General features: G+C 48.5%; 4 protein-coding genes across 4 annotated transcripts; 3 read left to right on the top strand and 1 right to left on the bottom strand.

Moving 5' to 3' along the window:
- Positions 1-473: 473 nt before the first annotated feature.
- NECHADRAFT_55741 (uncharacterized protein) lies at positions 474-1,663 on the top strand (the record flags this gene model as incomplete). Its single annotated transcript, XM_003041472.1, has 2 exons — positions 474-893; positions 968-1,663. 2 exons carry the CDS (start codon positions 474-476, stop codon positions 1,661-1,663), a joined length of 1,116 nt encoding a protein of 371 aa, XP_003041518.1.
- Positions 1,664-2,362: 699 nt separating this feature from the next.
- Positions 2,363-3,599, top strand: NECHADRAFT_98253 (uncharacterized protein; the record flags this gene model as incomplete). The annotated part of the gene is made up of 3 exons (XM_003041471.1): positions 2,363-2,487; positions 2,552-2,853; positions 2,917-3,599. The coding sequence occupies 3 exons, from the start codon at positions 2,363-2,365 to the stop codon at positions 3,597-3,599; spliced, it is 1,110 nt and encodes a 369-aa protein (XP_003041517.1).
- A 7,118-nt stretch (positions 3,600-10,717) lies between these two features.
- On the top strand, positions 10,718-12,381 carry NECHADRAFT_88957 (uncharacterized protein; the record flags this gene model as incomplete). Its single annotated transcript, XM_003041470.1, has 3 exons — positions 10,718-10,733; positions 10,858-11,176; positions 11,244-12,381. The coding sequence occupies 3 exons, from the start codon at positions 10,718-10,720 to the stop codon at positions 12,379-12,381; spliced, it is 1,473 nt and encodes a 490-aa protein (XP_003041516.1).
- A 446-nt stretch (positions 12,382-12,827) lies between these two features.
- On the bottom strand, positions 12,828-14,106 carry NECHADRAFT_55758 (uncharacterized protein; the record flags this gene model as incomplete). The annotated part of the gene is made up of 4 exons (XM_003041465.1): positions 12,828-12,970; positions 13,029-13,623; positions 13,710-13,928; positions 13,987-14,106. The coding sequence occupies 4 exons, from the start codon at positions 14,104-14,106 to the stop codon at positions 12,828-12,830; spliced, it is 1,077 nt and encodes a 358-aa protein (XP_003041511.1).
- Between the last annotated feature and the right edge of the window lie 3,799 nt (positions 14,107-17,905).

Raw genomic sequence — 17,905 nt, 5'->3', positions numbered from 1 at the left:
AGGCGCGTTCCCTCCAGCTTGGCCATGACGCGGCCTGTCCCTCACGCCCCCTGCATCACGAACTATGGATTGGGCTTAGACTTGTCTCAATCGCCGTCGTCATCTCGACGGGTCTAGTGCTCGGGTAGGTGCCACCATTGGCCGGGGGCGGCGTCGTAGCGTCCCAGTGCCGGTTAAAACGAGGTTCCAGATCCCGGTGGCGTTGATGTCACAATGAGTGTGTGCCCAATTATAGGTTAGGGCAGGTTCTCACGCTTCGTGCAATGCCGTTATGCCAGGCGGTACATGGGCTAACATTCGCGGGCTTGCTACGGCCAATTACATTTCAGGACTGACAGCGACCTGTGATGTGAGGACGACGCCTTGCTATCGAGGCCTATGACCAGTTCAATTAACTCATAAACTTGCGCACTCAGGAAACAAATTCAGCTCCAGAGGCATCATTTATTTCTCGGCTTGTAAATCTGTCTGGGATGATAACCATCTGGCAATACCTCCGACGGCTGGCCACCAGCCTCGTCAACTACGACGCACCATATGATGAAGAGCGCCTAGAATGGGAACCTAGATTTTTTAGGGGATGGTCAAGGAAATACTTAAAGTCCGCACGACTGGGAAGGGCCGCAGTATATCTACTCCTGATAGACTTGGTGATCTTTGGGCTACTGCTTCATACTCTCCATCCGCTTATTACCCTACTACGCCGGAACGAAGTACTATTTAGGCCTCAAGTCACCCTGACTCGCCATGGTACACCGAGAATTTTTAATCGCCCAGATCGATATAAGGTACCGCGAATTTTACACCAAACGTGTGCCAACGAGACGATTCCGGACGCATGGGTTCACTCGCAACGAAGTTGCATCAATGCTTACTCCGATTTTGAGTATAAGGTATTTCACCTGAAGGCCATTCACCGACAGCAGCTCCTCAGATATGCAAGATTCTAACATGCTGTTTGTTCTAGCTCTGGACTGACGAGCGGGCTCGCGACTTTCTCTCCTCCGAATACCCCTGGTTCCTGGATACCTGGGATAACTACGCGTTCCCTATCCAGCGTGCAGACTCTATCCGCTACTTTGTTCTCTATCATTATGGCGGAATATATCTCGATATGGATACCTTTTGTAACGAGGCCTTCCCGATACACCAAATCGAATCTGACACAGCGGCACACACTGCTTTATTTGAAGCAACCCTACCCACCGGCGTAACCAACGATTTTATGATATCATCTGTGAGGCATCCAGCATTTGCAGCAGCCATCTCTCAACTACCCGGCTTTCACAGGATAACTCGGCTCTGGGCTCGCCTGCAGCCCTATTGCGCTATTATGATATCTTCTGGACCGCTCTTCCTAAGTCTAGTGGTGGAGGATTACTTGCTTGTGCAGCCTTTGATACCCTCACCAACAGTAAAGGTCATTAGTTCATCTCAATTAATACCCTATATGACCGACCTCGAATCTGCCACTTGGCATCGAGAAGATGCTCAGGCTTTCATGTGGCTGGGAGATAAACCGTGGGCTTGGTTTGGCTTGGGGGTGGTAGGGCTTGTTGCTTGCATATACGTCCTTAACCGGGTGCTGTTAGTGGTCTGGAGAGCTTTTCTTGGCACAGTCCATTCTACTTCTTACTTGACAAAAGTAGCTAAGCTATTATAGAAGGAGTAATTATGGTGAAGGTCCAACAGACCTTGGATCTTCGAAGTAGATAATCGGATGTGCTCTTCCTAACTTATGCTCGCTGAGGCAGGAAGACTCGAATTCAATGTATTAACTAAGCATCTTGTAGCTGAGCTTCACATCATCTCACAACCTCTTACCATGCCCCCAGTCTCGAAGCGTTGAAAATATCGACAGGTGTGTTGTCAGAAGATGTCGATGCCGCCAGGGCCACAGCTAGTAAGAAGTACTTATGTCAGAGTAATATTCAGTCCTAGATATATGTGTTTCTTAACGTACACCGACAGGGATCGGGTTCCGCAAGCCTGTCCGCGCTCCAAGAGCTAGGTCGCCGGGAAGTCGGCTTCGACAACGTTCCTTAGCGCAGTTGAAGTAACATGCCGGCTGAAGGCCCGGGGGTTCTAGCCCATTCACATGTAGGCATATGGTGCTATGGCGGTGTCGGTGTGTTGGCCACAACGGCGACATGTCGTGGTTTGACTGGTCCAGAGCTAACTTGTGCCGATTTACCGCGTCATGGCACCGTAAAGGTTTATTATTTACCTTCATACAGAAGTGGCGTCCAGCCTGCCCCTCATAATCAGGGCCCCTGCCGTACCAGGTATATTCTTTGACGTCGCTCGAAACTATTGCATTGATGCAGAGAATACGAGCGCCAACTGTTCATAGACAGACAAAATGTTACAGGGCCAGGCTAACCGGCAAAAGAGTGTCCTGCTTGCCATGTTCACCCTGCTGATTTTCGGCCTGGTAATACACATATGGGAGTTTTATTTCTCGCCAGCAAACGACTTGACGTTCCAGTAAGTCGGCTGCACTCATTCAGCTCACCTGATTTCGACCCGTTCAAACAAATGGCTTTACTAGCACATCCATTTCACCCCCGCTCCCAGCGAGGCTCGCCGAACACACGCCGCAGCTTATGCATGATCTATGGACACCTTTTATCCACGATATCAATACTACACATTTCTTGACAAAAGAAAGATATCACTACGAGATTCCGAATGACACACATCATTGGCAGCAGCCCTTGGGCAAGAAACTGCTCATCCTTGATGTGGATACGCGGCTCGACATAGGCCCTGGCGCTTTGATGAACGAATCGTCCTTGAACTCCAAGGAAATGACAGGAAGAACTGCTGGAATGATGAATCACTACCTCTATGGTATCTTCTGCTTGCTTTGTGTCTCTAAAAGAGTATCCTGTTGACTTTTCTCGTCTGATTCAGCTATGATTCACGGGTACGACTACCGATTCATCCGAGCTCCTCCCTACCCCAATCGCCATGGGACCTGGGTCAAGGTCCCAATGATCAAAGAAGCGCTCAAGACTCACGAAATCGTTGTTTTCCTCGACGCCGATGCCATCTTTATATATCCGGAGATGCCCTTCGAGTGGTTGATGAGTCTATGGAATGTGACAGACAATACTCTCGTCGCGATGGCTAGCGACCCGAACTCCCCAAGAAACCGCGACGTCAACGGCCGAGTGATGCTGAATACAGGCTTTATCATCGCTCAGCAGAGCAACCGAACACACGAACTCTTCCACAACTGGGAGCAATGTCCCACGGACAAAAAATACAAAGGATGTAAGCGCTGGGCGAAAGATTGGGCCCATGAGCAAGCCGCTTTCTCGAATTATGTCCGGTACGATTATAATTCAACAGAGGAGGTTGTCATGATACCATGCATGGACGGAAATGGCGCCCCCTACATTGGCGATAAGACATGCGGTGGAGTCTTTGTCCGCCATCACTGGTTTCACAAGGACTATCCTGCCAAAGACTTGCTTCAACTCATGCAGGATACGTTTGTGAGTTGGCTGCACGCAGGGTTTCACCACGACAAGCAAGATAACTTCATAGATGCGAGTCGTTTCACCTACCCGCTCAGACATTTAAATGTATAAGAATATAATAATAGATGGAAAATAGATGGTACCCAGTAATCATAGACCAATGATATATGGACCAATAACCTCTGCGAATTAATATAAATAATTGACCAGCGCTCTCAATGCCGTGATATATGATGTAGAGGCTTTGAAACTTCGGCAAAACACATATACCAAATCGTCACCCACGAGGCTACTTCTTAGATTAACAACGGTACTTGAATTTGCTATAAAAACATGAGTTAATTAGAAATACCTTCGCTTGTTAGTGCATTCAAGAGTCTACAAGAGGCCGAGCCATGTTTTTTATGAATCATGGCTCTTGATACTGGTCGTCTCTACGGCATTGAAAGGCGCCATCAACATCGACACGATGGCCCCGATGAGTTGGAAACTCAGTCTTCTGTGAGCCCGGGATTTCTTAGCCTTGCCTTCAAAGCAAAGGGGGTGTCGAAACGGGTTAGCGGTACGCGCGGCCCCGATCCCCCGTTTAATCCTCCACAATGCTCAACCGTTTAGTACCCGTATTCGATCACACTTTGACTAGTCCCTTGGGCCAACTGAGGCGGAGTCAAGGATCCAGACTAAAAAAGTGGTCCTCGCTAGAAATGAGACGGGGGATCTACCGAGCTCAGCCTCAATGATATATCTTAGCTTTCATTAAGACCCCCTATCAACTGCGTCCCAAAGATGCCGATTATCCAGGCGCTGCGGGCCGATAAGAACTATGAAACGACGATCAAGTGTGAAAATTTTAAGTAAAAGGCCTAAAGTTCTAGCATTTGGACTGTTTCTCGAATTACGTACTAACAGTCCATCGTGTTCCTCCTGCAGGCTGCAGCCACCGCGGTAAGTGCAGCAGAGGAGACCACGTAAGACGAGATATAGCCAAGCGGCGACGAAAGAGTGCCAGGGGTGAGATTAAAGTAGTCATAGGCTTTTGGAAGTCAAAGATTGAAAGAGCGCAAGGGAATATCGCCAAATGACCATTATTAGCGGTACTGAGCAGGTTGGGGATCACAGTATTAAACTCATAATGACTCGCGTAGTTGGTCCGGCAGATCTTCTCTAGACTGCCTAGGATGCCGGTAGCCGATGAAGTGTATATTACCGGAGGATCCTTGAGGGCATCGATTGTAGAGTGTTATTGAATGTGTTTGCTGATCTCGTGGAGGAACTCGTTGGTAAGATCCGAGCGGAAAGGGATAGATAGGAGATACTCGTAGGCTAATTGAGCGGGGATATAAACGATTAAACTCCTACTCTCATCGGCTTGGTTGGATATCCCGGTGATAAGTGCATAAGGTTCGGCCGAGGAGGATATCACTAAGAGCGGCAGCCCTAGGGGAAGTATCAGCGCGAGCAGAGGCCGCATTATGAGCGCTGACAGCAGGAACGCAATCCAAGCGCCAGAACCGATAACAAATAGAGATTTACGCACAGTGAATACGCTGCTTTTAAAATTGGGCTATGGAGAAGGAATAACACTACGTGAGACCGGACCTGATTTGAGCCACCAAGAGCCTCGTATCGTGCCTCGCCTAAAAGTCGAGATGGCATGCTAAGAAAAGCCCCATGGCCAAATCTGAGGATATCTTGCGCCGTGTCGAAACGTGTAACCTGATCGTGGAACGGAACGCGAGCGGAGGACAAGGGCTGGCTTGATATTCCGCGGTGTGTCCACAGATACATCGACGAAAGGACGGAAATTGGCGTGATCGGTGCAGATAATGCAGAGTCAGGTGTTTTGATAGGTTGACTCGGTTTCAGCAAGCAAGGATATGTGAGCAAGCATCCGAGAGTTCCGATGGCATTTCCTAGTTGTAATAGAAACGTCTCAGCATGCTACTTATGGGTCGCGACAACCCTCAAACATGAATTATGTCTGAAGGTTGTCGCGATCTAACTCGCATCCAGTCAGAGACCATAAAGAGGACTTATAGACACTCAGTCTTCGCAAATCACATCGAGTATTGGTCTCGGCCCGGTTGACAAACGGACCGCGCTGCCAAGGATCTCACTAGGTTAAGCCAAGCTACTTGCTGGCGGCATCTATGCAGCAGCATTGCAGCGGGACCCATGCTACCGAGCTCGTGTCTATTCCCTGAAAGGAATAAATGATGCGAAACAGCTCAAAATAGGCCATTCGCATCGCGATGCGGAACTATCGACAAGGAATAAAAATAAGACAGCAGCCCAAGCCCTGTCTCTTAAAAGCTTCCGAACATAATGTATTCAAACCTATCCAGTTTTCGCTCCCTAAACTCCCTTTGAATTCCTTTTAAAAGAACTTGCTAGAACTTGACCTAGGAGTAGACCCACTGCTTTCAGAGCGCCTCAATGATGATAACTCTGCTGCCAGCTGCGGTATCCCCTAAGGCAAATTATCCTACTTGACTATATTCTACGTCTTAGTAGCTATTATAGTCTCGTAAATATCGGCAACCTCCTGGCTATCTTAGATTTCTTCTCTCTGGCGTATGGTACGTAGTAAGGATATTGCTCTGTATTAGACGTCGATGTCTCGGTAGTATGTGTAGACTAGAGAGAGTAATGGCACTAGGTAGCCATTAAAGGTAAACATAGGACTTAGCCTTTGGTGCTCTATCTTAATTAGTACCTTTGCCCTCTGTAGGATCTTCTCTCTATCTTCCCTTGTAATCTCCTAGTCGATCATCTCGAGCTTAGCTAGCCCGAACTAGATAGCCTGGTGTATATCGAGCGATGCGATTGCGCTCTTTTTCTCGGGCGTGGGGTCCTCGTATATCTTTTGATATTCGGTGAGCTCGTGGCGGGAATTCTATATGGCAAAGGCTTGACTTGCGGTATCTAGGGCGGCCTTTCCTGCGCTATAATTAAACGCCGCTGCTGAATGCCTATGGGACGGCGACTCGAATGACCTATGTAGTCGAGGGCTAAATGCGATCCTAATGTAGCTTTTATCGTATAATTCGTTGATGCGCTCTAAAAAGAAGGCTGCTTTGAGTAAGCTAGAAAAAGGTGTGTTAGGGTCGCCTATGTATCTAGTTCGAGGTGGCAAGTCGAGGTTATTAAAGGTGTCGTTTCCCACGTAGATAGTAATATTCTACCCGAGCCAGTAGAGTATTTTAGTGGCTAGGCCGAATAGGGTATATTTAGCTTCTTTGCCCCCCGGGAAGTATAATAGCGGTGTTAGTATATTCCTATATTTCTTTTTTACCTACACGGAGTTAAGGAGCTAGTAGCTAGCCTTAAGGTATCAGATAGAGTCTATATAGCGTCTATATAAGCTCTCGATATAGATAAGATAACATAGTAGATAAGGGTAGTTTATAGGTTAATCTCTGAGTTCTCCTCTATAAGTAGCTTTATATATAGTATAGCCTAGTTATACTTTTAAATAGAGGTATACTTAAATTTGGCGGCTGATGATAATAATATGGCGTTTCCCTGATAATTAACCTAGAACCGATAATATGCTCTATTAAGGGCATAGAGCGCATATTTAACTAGCTTGATAGTATGGGCGAGCGGTAGTATAAAGTTATGCTAGAATATGGGGCTAGATAAGATATTGAAATCCTTGATTATGTACTCTTAGGCGTAGTAGAAAAGGGCGGTATTGGCTAGGGAACTAAGATTCTTGATCGATAGGGTAAGTCTTAGTGCCAAGAGGGCTTAGTAGGCTTGGCTCTTTGGCTTAGATTGGTACTATATAAGCTTTAATTGCTTCTTTACTTTGGGGGCGGGAGGTTTAGGACCTTCATAGCCGTTATATTTCTATCTATCTTTTAAGTATCGCTGGCATATAGGCTTTTGCTCGTCATACTTTAAATGCCGGATTTTGTCGAGGCGGATTAGTACGTAGGGATAGACGATTCGGCAGTCTGCACAACTAACTTGCTGCCAGAGGTAAGCAACATAGTCACAGCAAGCACAGTAGGAATTCAGCGGCATGGCAAGATGGTGACATACCACGTCTTACAGCTAGTCCTCACCCGGGGCGCCTTTGCCCTTGTCTACTTCTTACGTGGCGGTTGCGGAAGCTCAAGCGGAGCCATGTTTCTCAGAGAACTACGAGCGGCCCAATCAAGGCTCCCAATGTGGATTCTAAGAGGTGTACATGTCGCGTGGCCAGACTTGTAGCGGCGTAAAGAAGACTCGGAAAGTTCACATGATATTCTTGGCGGCGCGGCCTCGAGGGTTAAATGCATGGACACGATCCTGGGGGACATGGCGGGTCCGTCAAGCCTGAGCACGTCTATTGGCTGCACCGTAATGAATACGAATACTTTGCCGTTTCCGGTAACTAGATCTCAGTCAATGACAGTTCTGCGCTTGAGCCCTGTGTCGGGGGCGTTTGTCACCGGCGTGGCTGTGTGGTCTAGACCTTTCCACGACTGGTCTCATCTGTCGGTCTGTTTCAAGACCATAGCATCCCTTTTTTGCTCTTCGTTACGTAGTGGACGACGTAACCAAGATTGAGCTGAAACGGATGGCTGTCTCGGAATGCCAAGAGGCTTGGCTCTAGGCAGCTTCCTCGAGGCAAGGCTTTCAGCTTTGGACGAATACCTAACATGCACTTCAGATTGAGGCGTTGCTAGCATGTGTACATCCTGCTGCATCCAAGAACACTACTGCTAAACCTGGCCACGTGGTTACTCTGGAAAATATCCAGACCTGCATTCGAAGAATGAGCCACGAGATACAGAAACCTCGAGACGAGTTCGCAGGAGAAAGCCAAGAACGAAGATGCAAGTAATATATACCTTGCAACGGAAATAAACAGGCTACCGAAGGTCGACAAGGGAAGCGACAAAGGTCTAACCCTAACGCATGATGGTAAGACCCTGGACTCAGAAGGAACGTACACAAGAGAGCAAGATTGATGGCAAGGAAATCAAGGTCTCGATAATATGCAGCATGGTTGCTCTAAGTCAGAAGGTGAGGGTCTAAAGACGACGGAGGAGCTTTTAGCAAATACAGCAATGCTTTCGTTAGAAGTGCATATCGAACCGAGACAATTATAAGGACATCACAGCAAGTAAAGGCCCCGTCCCGCCTCGGAGAAAGGTATGAACTGAGTGAAAGGAAGGAACCGAGTGATAAAATGCGACAGGGACAGGGCAATTTAGTTCCTTTCATCTACCGACTCAAGAGACCTACGTCGGCGACTGGCTCGCGATGTAGACTCGTTCCCCTCTTCTTCCAAACTGGCCCTTGCCGTGAGGGCTTGGCTACGTATGCGATTGCAGTCAAATGTCAACATCTGTGGCCATCGCGTATGACCACAACATAACTAATCATCGCCTCCCAAGCTGAATTCTCCGTCATACAACGCTCATTAGAGGAAGAAGGCTATCATTCCGACTAGCCCTTAAACGGCACCAACCCGCGGCCTCGTTACTTTCCTTCTCACGACATACTGGTCACAATACGAACATGTCACGGATTCCAGACATTAACCAGATACCATCCATGGTACTCTTTATTGAAGTATGCCCGTTTACGTATATCTCCCCGGCTAACTTCTAGCACCTCTAAGCATGGCCTGCGGCGGTAGGAGTTCAGATTAACTATATCGATCACCTCTTGTGATGGGATTATCTTCTAGGCCGTCTTCTGAGGATTTATACTTCAAGTCGAACTGCCATCGGTCTCTCCGAGAGCGCAGAGAAATTCTTCGGGATACTGTTGAGTCATCTTCGTCTTCCGCTCTAGATTCGAGATTAGATTTCCACCGAATTAGTTATTGACTCAAAGAATGCGTACCGTTCTGGGATGAAGTATGCTGCCAAGAAAAGTGCAAAAGAGATAAAAACGAGCGTTAGGAAGACGGGGTCCACCACTTGAGTCAAGTGGGATAGTATATAGGATAGAGATGAACTGTAGATGTGTATGAACCAAGAAGTCCTTTCGTTGCTGCGGCCCCCCCAAGTCTTAGTAGTTGTCATCGCTTCGTCTTTCGTCACCAGAAAAAACGGGCTTGGGTAGGCACCGTAGGCCGCTCGGGATGCCATTATATGATCATTAGAGCCTTTTGTGTTTGGAACTATATCCCAGTTCCTTAGTCGGGGCGAAACAAATGGTTCGGCGATCTTTTCAGGGTAGACTGCATAACGATGAATGCAGTACTTGAATCGGGTGTGCTGTACGGTTGGCGAGTTTGAACAAAAGATGGGACAGGACACGGTTCCCGAGGCCAATCCGAGCAGAGGAGCAATGATCGTAGGTCTCATCTTGCTACCTGATATCGCCTTCTGCAAATTAAGCGTAGTGATATGGAGTGGGAATATTATCGTTTTCACCGTGCAAGACCGAGGAGGGGGAATGCAAATGGCTCTGCGATCAGAGGCTGAATGCACCACGATGCAGTATTTGTGTGCACTCGGGATACATGGCATCCGCGACCTATCATCTCCTGGGACCCTGTCACTCCCATTACGCTCCCGGTCGACCCTCCTGCAGGGTAATGAAGTGAGATCATCCCTACCACGCCATATATGCTGACGCGTCCGTCCTCCGGGCTAGCGGATCGACTTGCATGTTTTAGCAAGGGATTCGCCACATCGCAGGCCTGGCCAACCAGGAGGAAGGCTGCGTATGTTCAACTTCGAGGCCTAGCGGAACTTGCCGCGGCGCAACCTGATGCTTGGGCTCTCATGTAAGTTATTTCTTTTGCAAACTGCTCTTTTTCCCCACTAGACTTCGGCTTAGCTTAGCAGCATGGGAGGCAGAGAAAAGATTTGATGGCGTTCGGACTCTGTTTATACATGGAGAATGCTCGCAGGAGGCCCGACTCAATAATTCTCCTTTGGTAATTGATCTACAAGAGCTTCACGCCACGCTAACCGGGGATAAGCGCATGAAACACGGGTGTCGGAATGCCCCGTATTTAAGCGGTGGGCCCAAGCGTAAAAGACGAAGCTGATGGACGTCTCGTAACCCTAGGCGACTCCACCGGTTTAGTGCCAAAAATGGGGTGTCCTGATGCTCCACTAAGGTCTCAGCCCCCGCTGAATCGTTCACGATGGGAACGCTAAGCTAACCTCCACACGATCTTTCAGTCGAACCAAACAACAGGCTTCCGGTTCCCTTGAGTGTGCCTAATACTGCAGTGAAGCTTCTCGGAAGTGGTATTGGATGCAAACAAAATGAGGGCGCGCCATGGTGAGAGGGGCTGTCTCGTAACTTGTGACTAACTTAGCTTGCTGAATTGCATTGTGCCTTCGCCCCACGTGAGTCAACAGGCAGCACTGCTAGCAAACAAGAGGAACTAAACGTGTCTGTCAAGAATCCAACCGAGGAGAGAGGAAAAGCCATGTCTTTTCTTTGCCATCGATGCCCCTTCTTACCGACTGCTCCCACGTCCTCCTACACTTGCACCGCTACCCTCCCGTTGTTGATATACAGGCGAACATGGGAATTCAAGCCTATTTCCGCGGTGGAAATCTCGCGGACGCTATCGAATACCAGTTACTTACTCCACAGAGAGGTGGTGATTCGTGGCAGGGTGAACACCACCAACCACAACTGGAACTACGAGTACCGGGAGCGCATAAAGGGTTGGTCTACTTTTGGTTCACTGCCGTGTGTGGTACAACGTTGATTGTGTGAGTTCGATGTGTTCAAGATGAGGCTTGCGTAAAAAGTACCTATAGCGGCTGATGCAAGAGATAGGGCGCCTTTCTTCTTGCTGGCTTCCGTCATACTGCCGAAGACTCTCGATGCCTACGAGACCTCACGCTTCGCGTTCGCCGACCGGTTCGAGCAGAATGGAAACTCGACATCTAATGTCGCAGTATGGCTCGCGGAATTATCACCTCTCGTCTTTCCCGTAATGTGCCATTCTCACAATGACTATTGGCGACTTCACCCTCTATTTTCAGCGCTTGCTGTGGGCTGCGCGAGTACAGAAGCAGACGTATGGCTCAGCCCAGATGGAAAGGACCTCTTAGTCGGTCATGATCGACAATCCCTTTCCTCGAGCAGAACACTCCGCTCCCTGTATCTCGACCCCCTGTTACAAATCTTGAATTCGATGAATCCGTTAGTGTTACAGGAGGGCTTGAACTCCACAGCCCAAGCTCGTGGTGTCTTCGCGATCCAGCCGAATACGACATTAATACTGTTCGTAGACGTGAAGGATGACCCGGTGAGCACTTGGCCTTTGGTTCTAGAGCAGCTAGGACCTCTACGTGACAGGAAATACTTGGCTCGACACGAGAAAATGCACACTATGACCACGAACCAGTCATTCTGGCCTGGACCTGTAACTATTGTGGGAACGGGAAATATCCTCAAGCGGCGCGACATCAACATGGGTGCAGACCCAGAAAAATGGCAGCAGTACCACGATGTCTTTCTTGATGCACCTCTGGACTTGCTCACCGAAACCGGATTCAGCCCTAGCAGCGACTTTTCCTGTCACGATGAATCAGAAAACGAGTTCTACACCGCCTCAGCGTCCTTTAAAAAGACCATTAGAGGTGTTCGGGCGGGCTTTAACAAACACCAGCTTATAACTCTGCGAGACCAGATCCAAATCGCCAGACAACGAAACCTGAAGTCAAGATATTGGGGCTTGCCCTGTTGGCCGATATCTTATAGAGACTACGTGTGGAGGATACTTACTCGAGAGGGTATCGATTTGTTGAATGCGGACAACGTGGTTAGCGCAGCGATGAAACATTGGGACTCGGATTACACAAGGGAAGCTGTCTGGATATGTATAACGACATCATATCTATTTGTTTGCTCCATCGGTCTGATCTGGTATACGAGACGATTCACAGATCAACAAGTATCTATTAGATAGACGGACGGAAGCATACAAGTAACTCATTTGATTCTATCAATCCCTGAAGCCTAACATATTGTTGAGTGCCGATGAAGCCCGTACTAACCACCGAATATCATCGTCAACCCCCTTGTACAACCATGATGGTCGCACTTACACCAGAGGCCCTCGACGGAACAAAAGTAACTTCAGTAGAGCGGAGGAGCCGGTTGTGTATACTCACTTATTCTTGTGTACGTAGTCATCAACTGACGACCATGGAGCACTTTATCCACTAACCAGGCTTATGACTTCTACGATGCTAGCCATGCGACACTTTAGCTACATGCCACCAGATTACATCACCTCCGCAGCAAACGTCACAATTTAACACCCTCTACACAATGCCTGATAATCTGTTAAAATATATAAACAAGATGAACTCAGCAGATGATGCAAACAAATGAAGGCCTTATAATAGTAGTCTATACCCCTGTAAAAGTCGCGTTAAGACAATATCTATCCTGCGCGAGAGCAAGATACCTTTTCAAGAGGTCTGTATCCCCTAGGCCTCCTTGGTGCTTGTACTGGAAGTGAGAGGCTAGGGCGTCTCCCCGGATTACGACAGCTGCAAAATAAGAGTGCATTAGCTAGGATGATACGGACCCGGTCGGGGCTCAACTTACGGCGACGTAGCTTCTTGGGAAGATCCAGAACAATCATGTCCTCATCACCTCGACGCCTAGGCCAGTGCTCAGGGTCGGTGTCCAGGATATCATCGGCATAGACGCACATGAAATTGATCCTGATGCGGTCTCCATACATTGTCCACGGCTTCTCAAACTTATATACATCTAGTGCATTATTCTCAATGTTCTCGAGCAAGGAATAATGCATCTGAGCCGCAATAGACCATGTCTGGTAGCTCGGACCCCAGACCTCATACTTGAGCTTGGCAATAGGGGTTTGGTATATCATCGCGTCGTCTTGCACTCTCAGCCATCTGTGTTGCGGCCATGCTGGTGGAGGCTTTTCAATATCCCAGGTGAAATTCTTGGGGCCATCCCAGAAGCCATGTCGGGAGGGTTTCCAGTAATCGGTGCCGCTGATGACGTAGCTCCGCTGTTCGGGCTCGGGGAAGTATGGGTGAAGTGCACCCATTCGGAAGTGCATGAAGCCCAACGGAGGGTTATTGATGATATTACCAGCGACAACGAAGTCTTCCGGATGTTCGATTTTTCGAGTGACAAGGTTAGGGATAGCATTATCATCAATCCAGAGCTAGAGAAGAACGAGTCAGTACCTATCGCCATACCAATGGCAAGAGATCCTCCGCGAAAGCCAAAATAAAGCCAAGGCAAACATACAATATCGTCGTCAATCTTGACATAGTACTTGCCACGCTCCAGGAGTTGCCAAGCCTTGTAATACGTATATGTCGATAAGTGCTTTTCGGGGATAATCATCTTGTGTCTCGCCGGGTTGCTAGAGATTATCTCGTCGAGGTAACGGAGATCTTCCTCGTTTTGGGTGTTAACAATCCAGAGCACTTCATCGAGCCAACCTCCATTATCAGCCAAGTTTCGCTGTATAAGACCCAATTAGCCGCCATGGCTTCGGTTACGACCTTTCTTAGATACTGACCTCTATGTAGCATTGCATGCTTGATACCCTGCTCTTGCGACCATAAAAGACGAATCCGCTAACAATCACACCCTCGGGCTTGACAAGCGGTTTCAGTGGGGGTGCTTTGGTAAAGCCCATGACCTCGACGGCTTCCCATGGAATGGATAAAGAAGGGCGAGATTGGAATTGAAGTAGAAATCCGGCCAAAACGAGAAAACCAGTGGCGACGACGGCAAGTTGCAGCGGCTTGTGGCGAATCAGGAACCGTCGTAGGACTCCCATCATGAACCGTGGAGTTGTGGAGGAAAGCTGGTGCAGAAACTACAGATAGCAGGTGGCCCGAGTTAATACCACAATATCTTTTAATTTGACAACCTGTCGGCTTTCGGGGTAAGATTGCCATGCACAGCGATTGCGTCTGGACTCTTAGAAAAAGGCAAAGGCTAAAACCTGGGTTGGTGGCTGTTCCGGCTTGTGAGCGCAAATCGTTGGGCTGAATGATCGTCTCGAACGATTGGCCAAATGCAGAACCGCCCTAAAACTGTTCGTTCTGGGCCTCAGTAGGATCAGGCTTTCTGGGAACGGATCCTTTGATGATGCAAGGACCAGTCGATTGCGTAATTCAGTTACGCAAATGTGTCAAGTTCCTCCTTTATGACAAGAGCCTGACACGTCAGGAGCTGTCACCGGGCGGGAGACGCGTGTCCCAAGCCATTAGATGCCAGAAGCTTTGCGCCCACCTCATTAGTAAGGCCACCCCAGAGCTTAAAATCAAACTTGGACAGATTGTGTTGGATTGGGGCCAAAATGGGGGGTGCCAGGATGATTACAAGAGTGAGGTGAAACACCCAGGGCGTGTCCGGCTTGTGATGGTGGGGTATTCCCAACTGGTGAACTGGGCTGTGATGGTTTATGTTGGAAGATGAATCAGGCCGTTGTTCTGAGCAGAGGTGAATATCAGCTCTGGCGTTAGATAGGTAATGCGGGTGAGGTTGAATGTTATAACCAAGTTATATTGACAGCTGGGACGCCAGTTTATATCAAAGGGCGAGTGTTTTTATACACGTGATACGAAATAACATCCTTCGCAATCGGGTCGAACCTGTCTTGGGTGCACGGTTCTTCCATTTCCCAGACCCTGCCGCCTCCAACCGCCTGGTCTGACGTTAGGTCATGGTACATACCACTTACGGGACAGCCAAGTCCATAACAAATAAGTTATAGAGTTACATTCAATATCCCGATTCTCCCATGGCTAGGGTTAGAACAGAGTAACTATTAACTATCTAAGCTATTTTGCCCTAGGGGTTTCTTCTAGCTAAGATATAGCTTATAGATAAAAGAGAGGAGATTTTTCTAAGAAATAATAGAAGAAAAAGCATAAGAGATATAACTAGGAAAGAGGTATAGCTAAGAAAGAGAAATAGCTAGGGGAGGGATATAGCTAGGGGAGAGGTATAGCTAAGAAAGAGATATAACTAGGAAAGAGGTATAGCTAGTAAGAAAAAGGCAAAGAGATAAGAGATAAGAGATAAGAGGTAAAAGGTAAAGAAAAGCCTTAAGAAGCCCTAGAAGTATTCCAGATCGACCTAGCTAGGTTACTAGGGGTATCTCGGGCTATAGAAGCCGCCGAGGTCGCCCTAGTCCTCATCAGGGCAAGGCTAATAGAGGAGTCTAGCTGGTTAGCCGCAAGGGGGCCAATAAGGTCCTGGAGCTTCTGATAGGTCTTAGCTGTCTCTAGGTCCATAAGGCCACCTGCTGAGAAGATGAGAGGCTGAAAAAAGGCCCCGAGAGACCTATATTTTCTGCGTTTTTCTTCGGCAGCCTCTCTAAGGGTACTATAAGGGTCTTCTTTAGCAGAATCCTTTGAAATAGCTACGATTTGAATATCATAGTAATAGCGGCTATTTCCTAGGTTAACTGCAAAGTCGGCCCTTAGGCTAGCTTCTGGGTGGACTAGGGGTTCTTTTTCGACCTCTAGGGTAGGCTGGCTACTTAGGGCCCTTATAAAGGCCCTAGTTATAGCGTCATGCCTTGCAATCCACCTTCTATTAGCACCCTTGCAGGTATCCTGATGGCCTAAGGCAGCTATAGCTCCGCAAGAGCTACAGGGTAGGCTGATAGGCTTGATTGGGTAAAAGAGCCGGCTTCGGAGGGCTTCAGTGACCTCGGAGTCTGTGAAAGATAGGGCTTTTTGGGTAGGTAAGACTCCGAGCCACTTACGGCCGAGATAGCTAGCATTTTCTAGCCTAGCATGCCTATAGCTAGCGGGGAGGTCCTCTAAGAAGCCTACTAGCCTAGCCTTATTAGCTTCTTTTAGCACCTGTTGGGCTGTTTTCCCTAGTCTAGGCTGGCCTTGGTTAGGCTGGCTTTGGTCTAGGGTAGGCTGGGCTAGGGGCTTCCGGATGAGGTCTAGGGTAGGCTGCGAGGCCTCCCTAGCTGCTAGGAATAGCTCGTGGGCTAGGTCCTTGTGTAAGGGTATTCCTAGGCCTCCCTCTCTAGCTGGAAGGGCTATAAGGCTTGAATTAGGCTCCTTAGGGCACTCACTAGGGCTTCTAGCCACTAGGGCTATAATAGCCTCTCTTATAAGGGTATCAGCCTCTTCCCAAAGGTCTTCTAGCCCGGTTGGGTCTAGCTGCCTCTGGAGGTGCCTTAGAAGAAGCTGGATACTGCCTCTAAGAAGAAGCAAAGAGTGCTGCTTTGGAAGGTCTTGCAGGGCCTCTAGGGCTTCCTGTAGGGTAGCTAGCTTTTCTTGCAAGAAGGTTCTTTTAGGCCGGATAGGGCCGATATAAGTACCTAAGGCTTTTAAGCCTTCTAGCTTAAGGTCCTCTATAGCCTTTTCCTTGCTTTTAGCTAGGTTAAGGCTAAAAGGGGAGCCTTTTAAGACCTCCTTAGCTGCCTCTAAGGTGCCTTGCGGAGCCTTATTAAGTATATAGAGGTCATCTAGGTAAGCTACTAAGGTTGCCCTAGGTAGCTTCCTAGCTAGGGCCTCTAGGGTAGGTCGAAAGGCAAGGGAAAAAAGAAGAGGTCCGAGAGGGTCACCTTGCCTTACGCCCTTGGCCGAGGCTATAGCTGACCCATCTTCCATAACTAAGATAGAAGGGTCATTATAGGCCCAAGCTGCTGCCTTATAGAAGGTAGGGGCAAAAGTAGCTACAGAAGCAGCTATAGAAGCCCTATCTACTGAGTTAAAGGCATTAGCAAGGTCTATAGAGGCTAGCTGCTGAAAATTAGCCTCATTTAAGCCTATAATAGCCTCATAGAGGAGGAAAATAGCGGGTTCAACCCCGCCTGGGCTATTCACGCCTAGCTGGAAGGGTAAGAGCATATTCGGCCGATAGGAGGTCATTAGGATCGCCTTCATAGCTACCCTATAGATAAGATCTCCTATAGCTATAGGTCTAACCCCTCCATCGGGCTTTTCAAGCCCTATAAGGCGGCTAGCGCATAATAGGTGGGCTCTAGGGGCCGTGCCTTGGCGAATCATATTAGCTAGCAGCCTTAGGAAAGCTATCACAGGGGAATCTTTCCTAGTTACTAGGTCTAGAAGAGGCCTAGTCCAGCCACTAAGGCCCGGGGCCTTTTCCTTGCCTATAGAGGCTATAGCTGCTATAATAGTCTCTGACGTGATTGGTTGGCCGGCCCTTGGGCGGGTCTTGCCTTGGAAGGGGTCTTTTGATCCAATAGGGTGCTTTTCTAGCAGCCTAGCCCTATTTTCTACTGAATTAGGTGCTATAGGGGTCGGATCAATAAGAGCCCTAGCAGCCCGGCCTAGGTAGCCTCTCTCTAGTAGCTTAGTTGCCCTTTGGGCCGGGCTAGGAGCTATAGAGGGTCTAGCTGCCTTGGGGGGCTCGGGGGGCTGCTGGAGAGATTCTAGGCTCTCTAGGGTAGGTAGGTTAGAAGGGAAGGACCTAAGGAGGCTAGCTAGGCCTCCTTT

This window comes from Fusarium vanettenii (assembly GCF_000151355.1).
Source record: "Fusarium vanettenii 77-13-4 unplaced genomic scaffold NECHAsca_45_unmapped, whole genome shotgun sequence".
In the NCBI taxonomy this organism is placed as follows: domain Eukaryota; kingdom Fungi; phylum Ascomycota; class Sordariomycetes; order Hypocreales; family Nectriaceae; genus Fusarium; species Fusarium vanettenii.
This window is presented reverse-complemented; position numbering and strand designations above follow the sequence as displayed.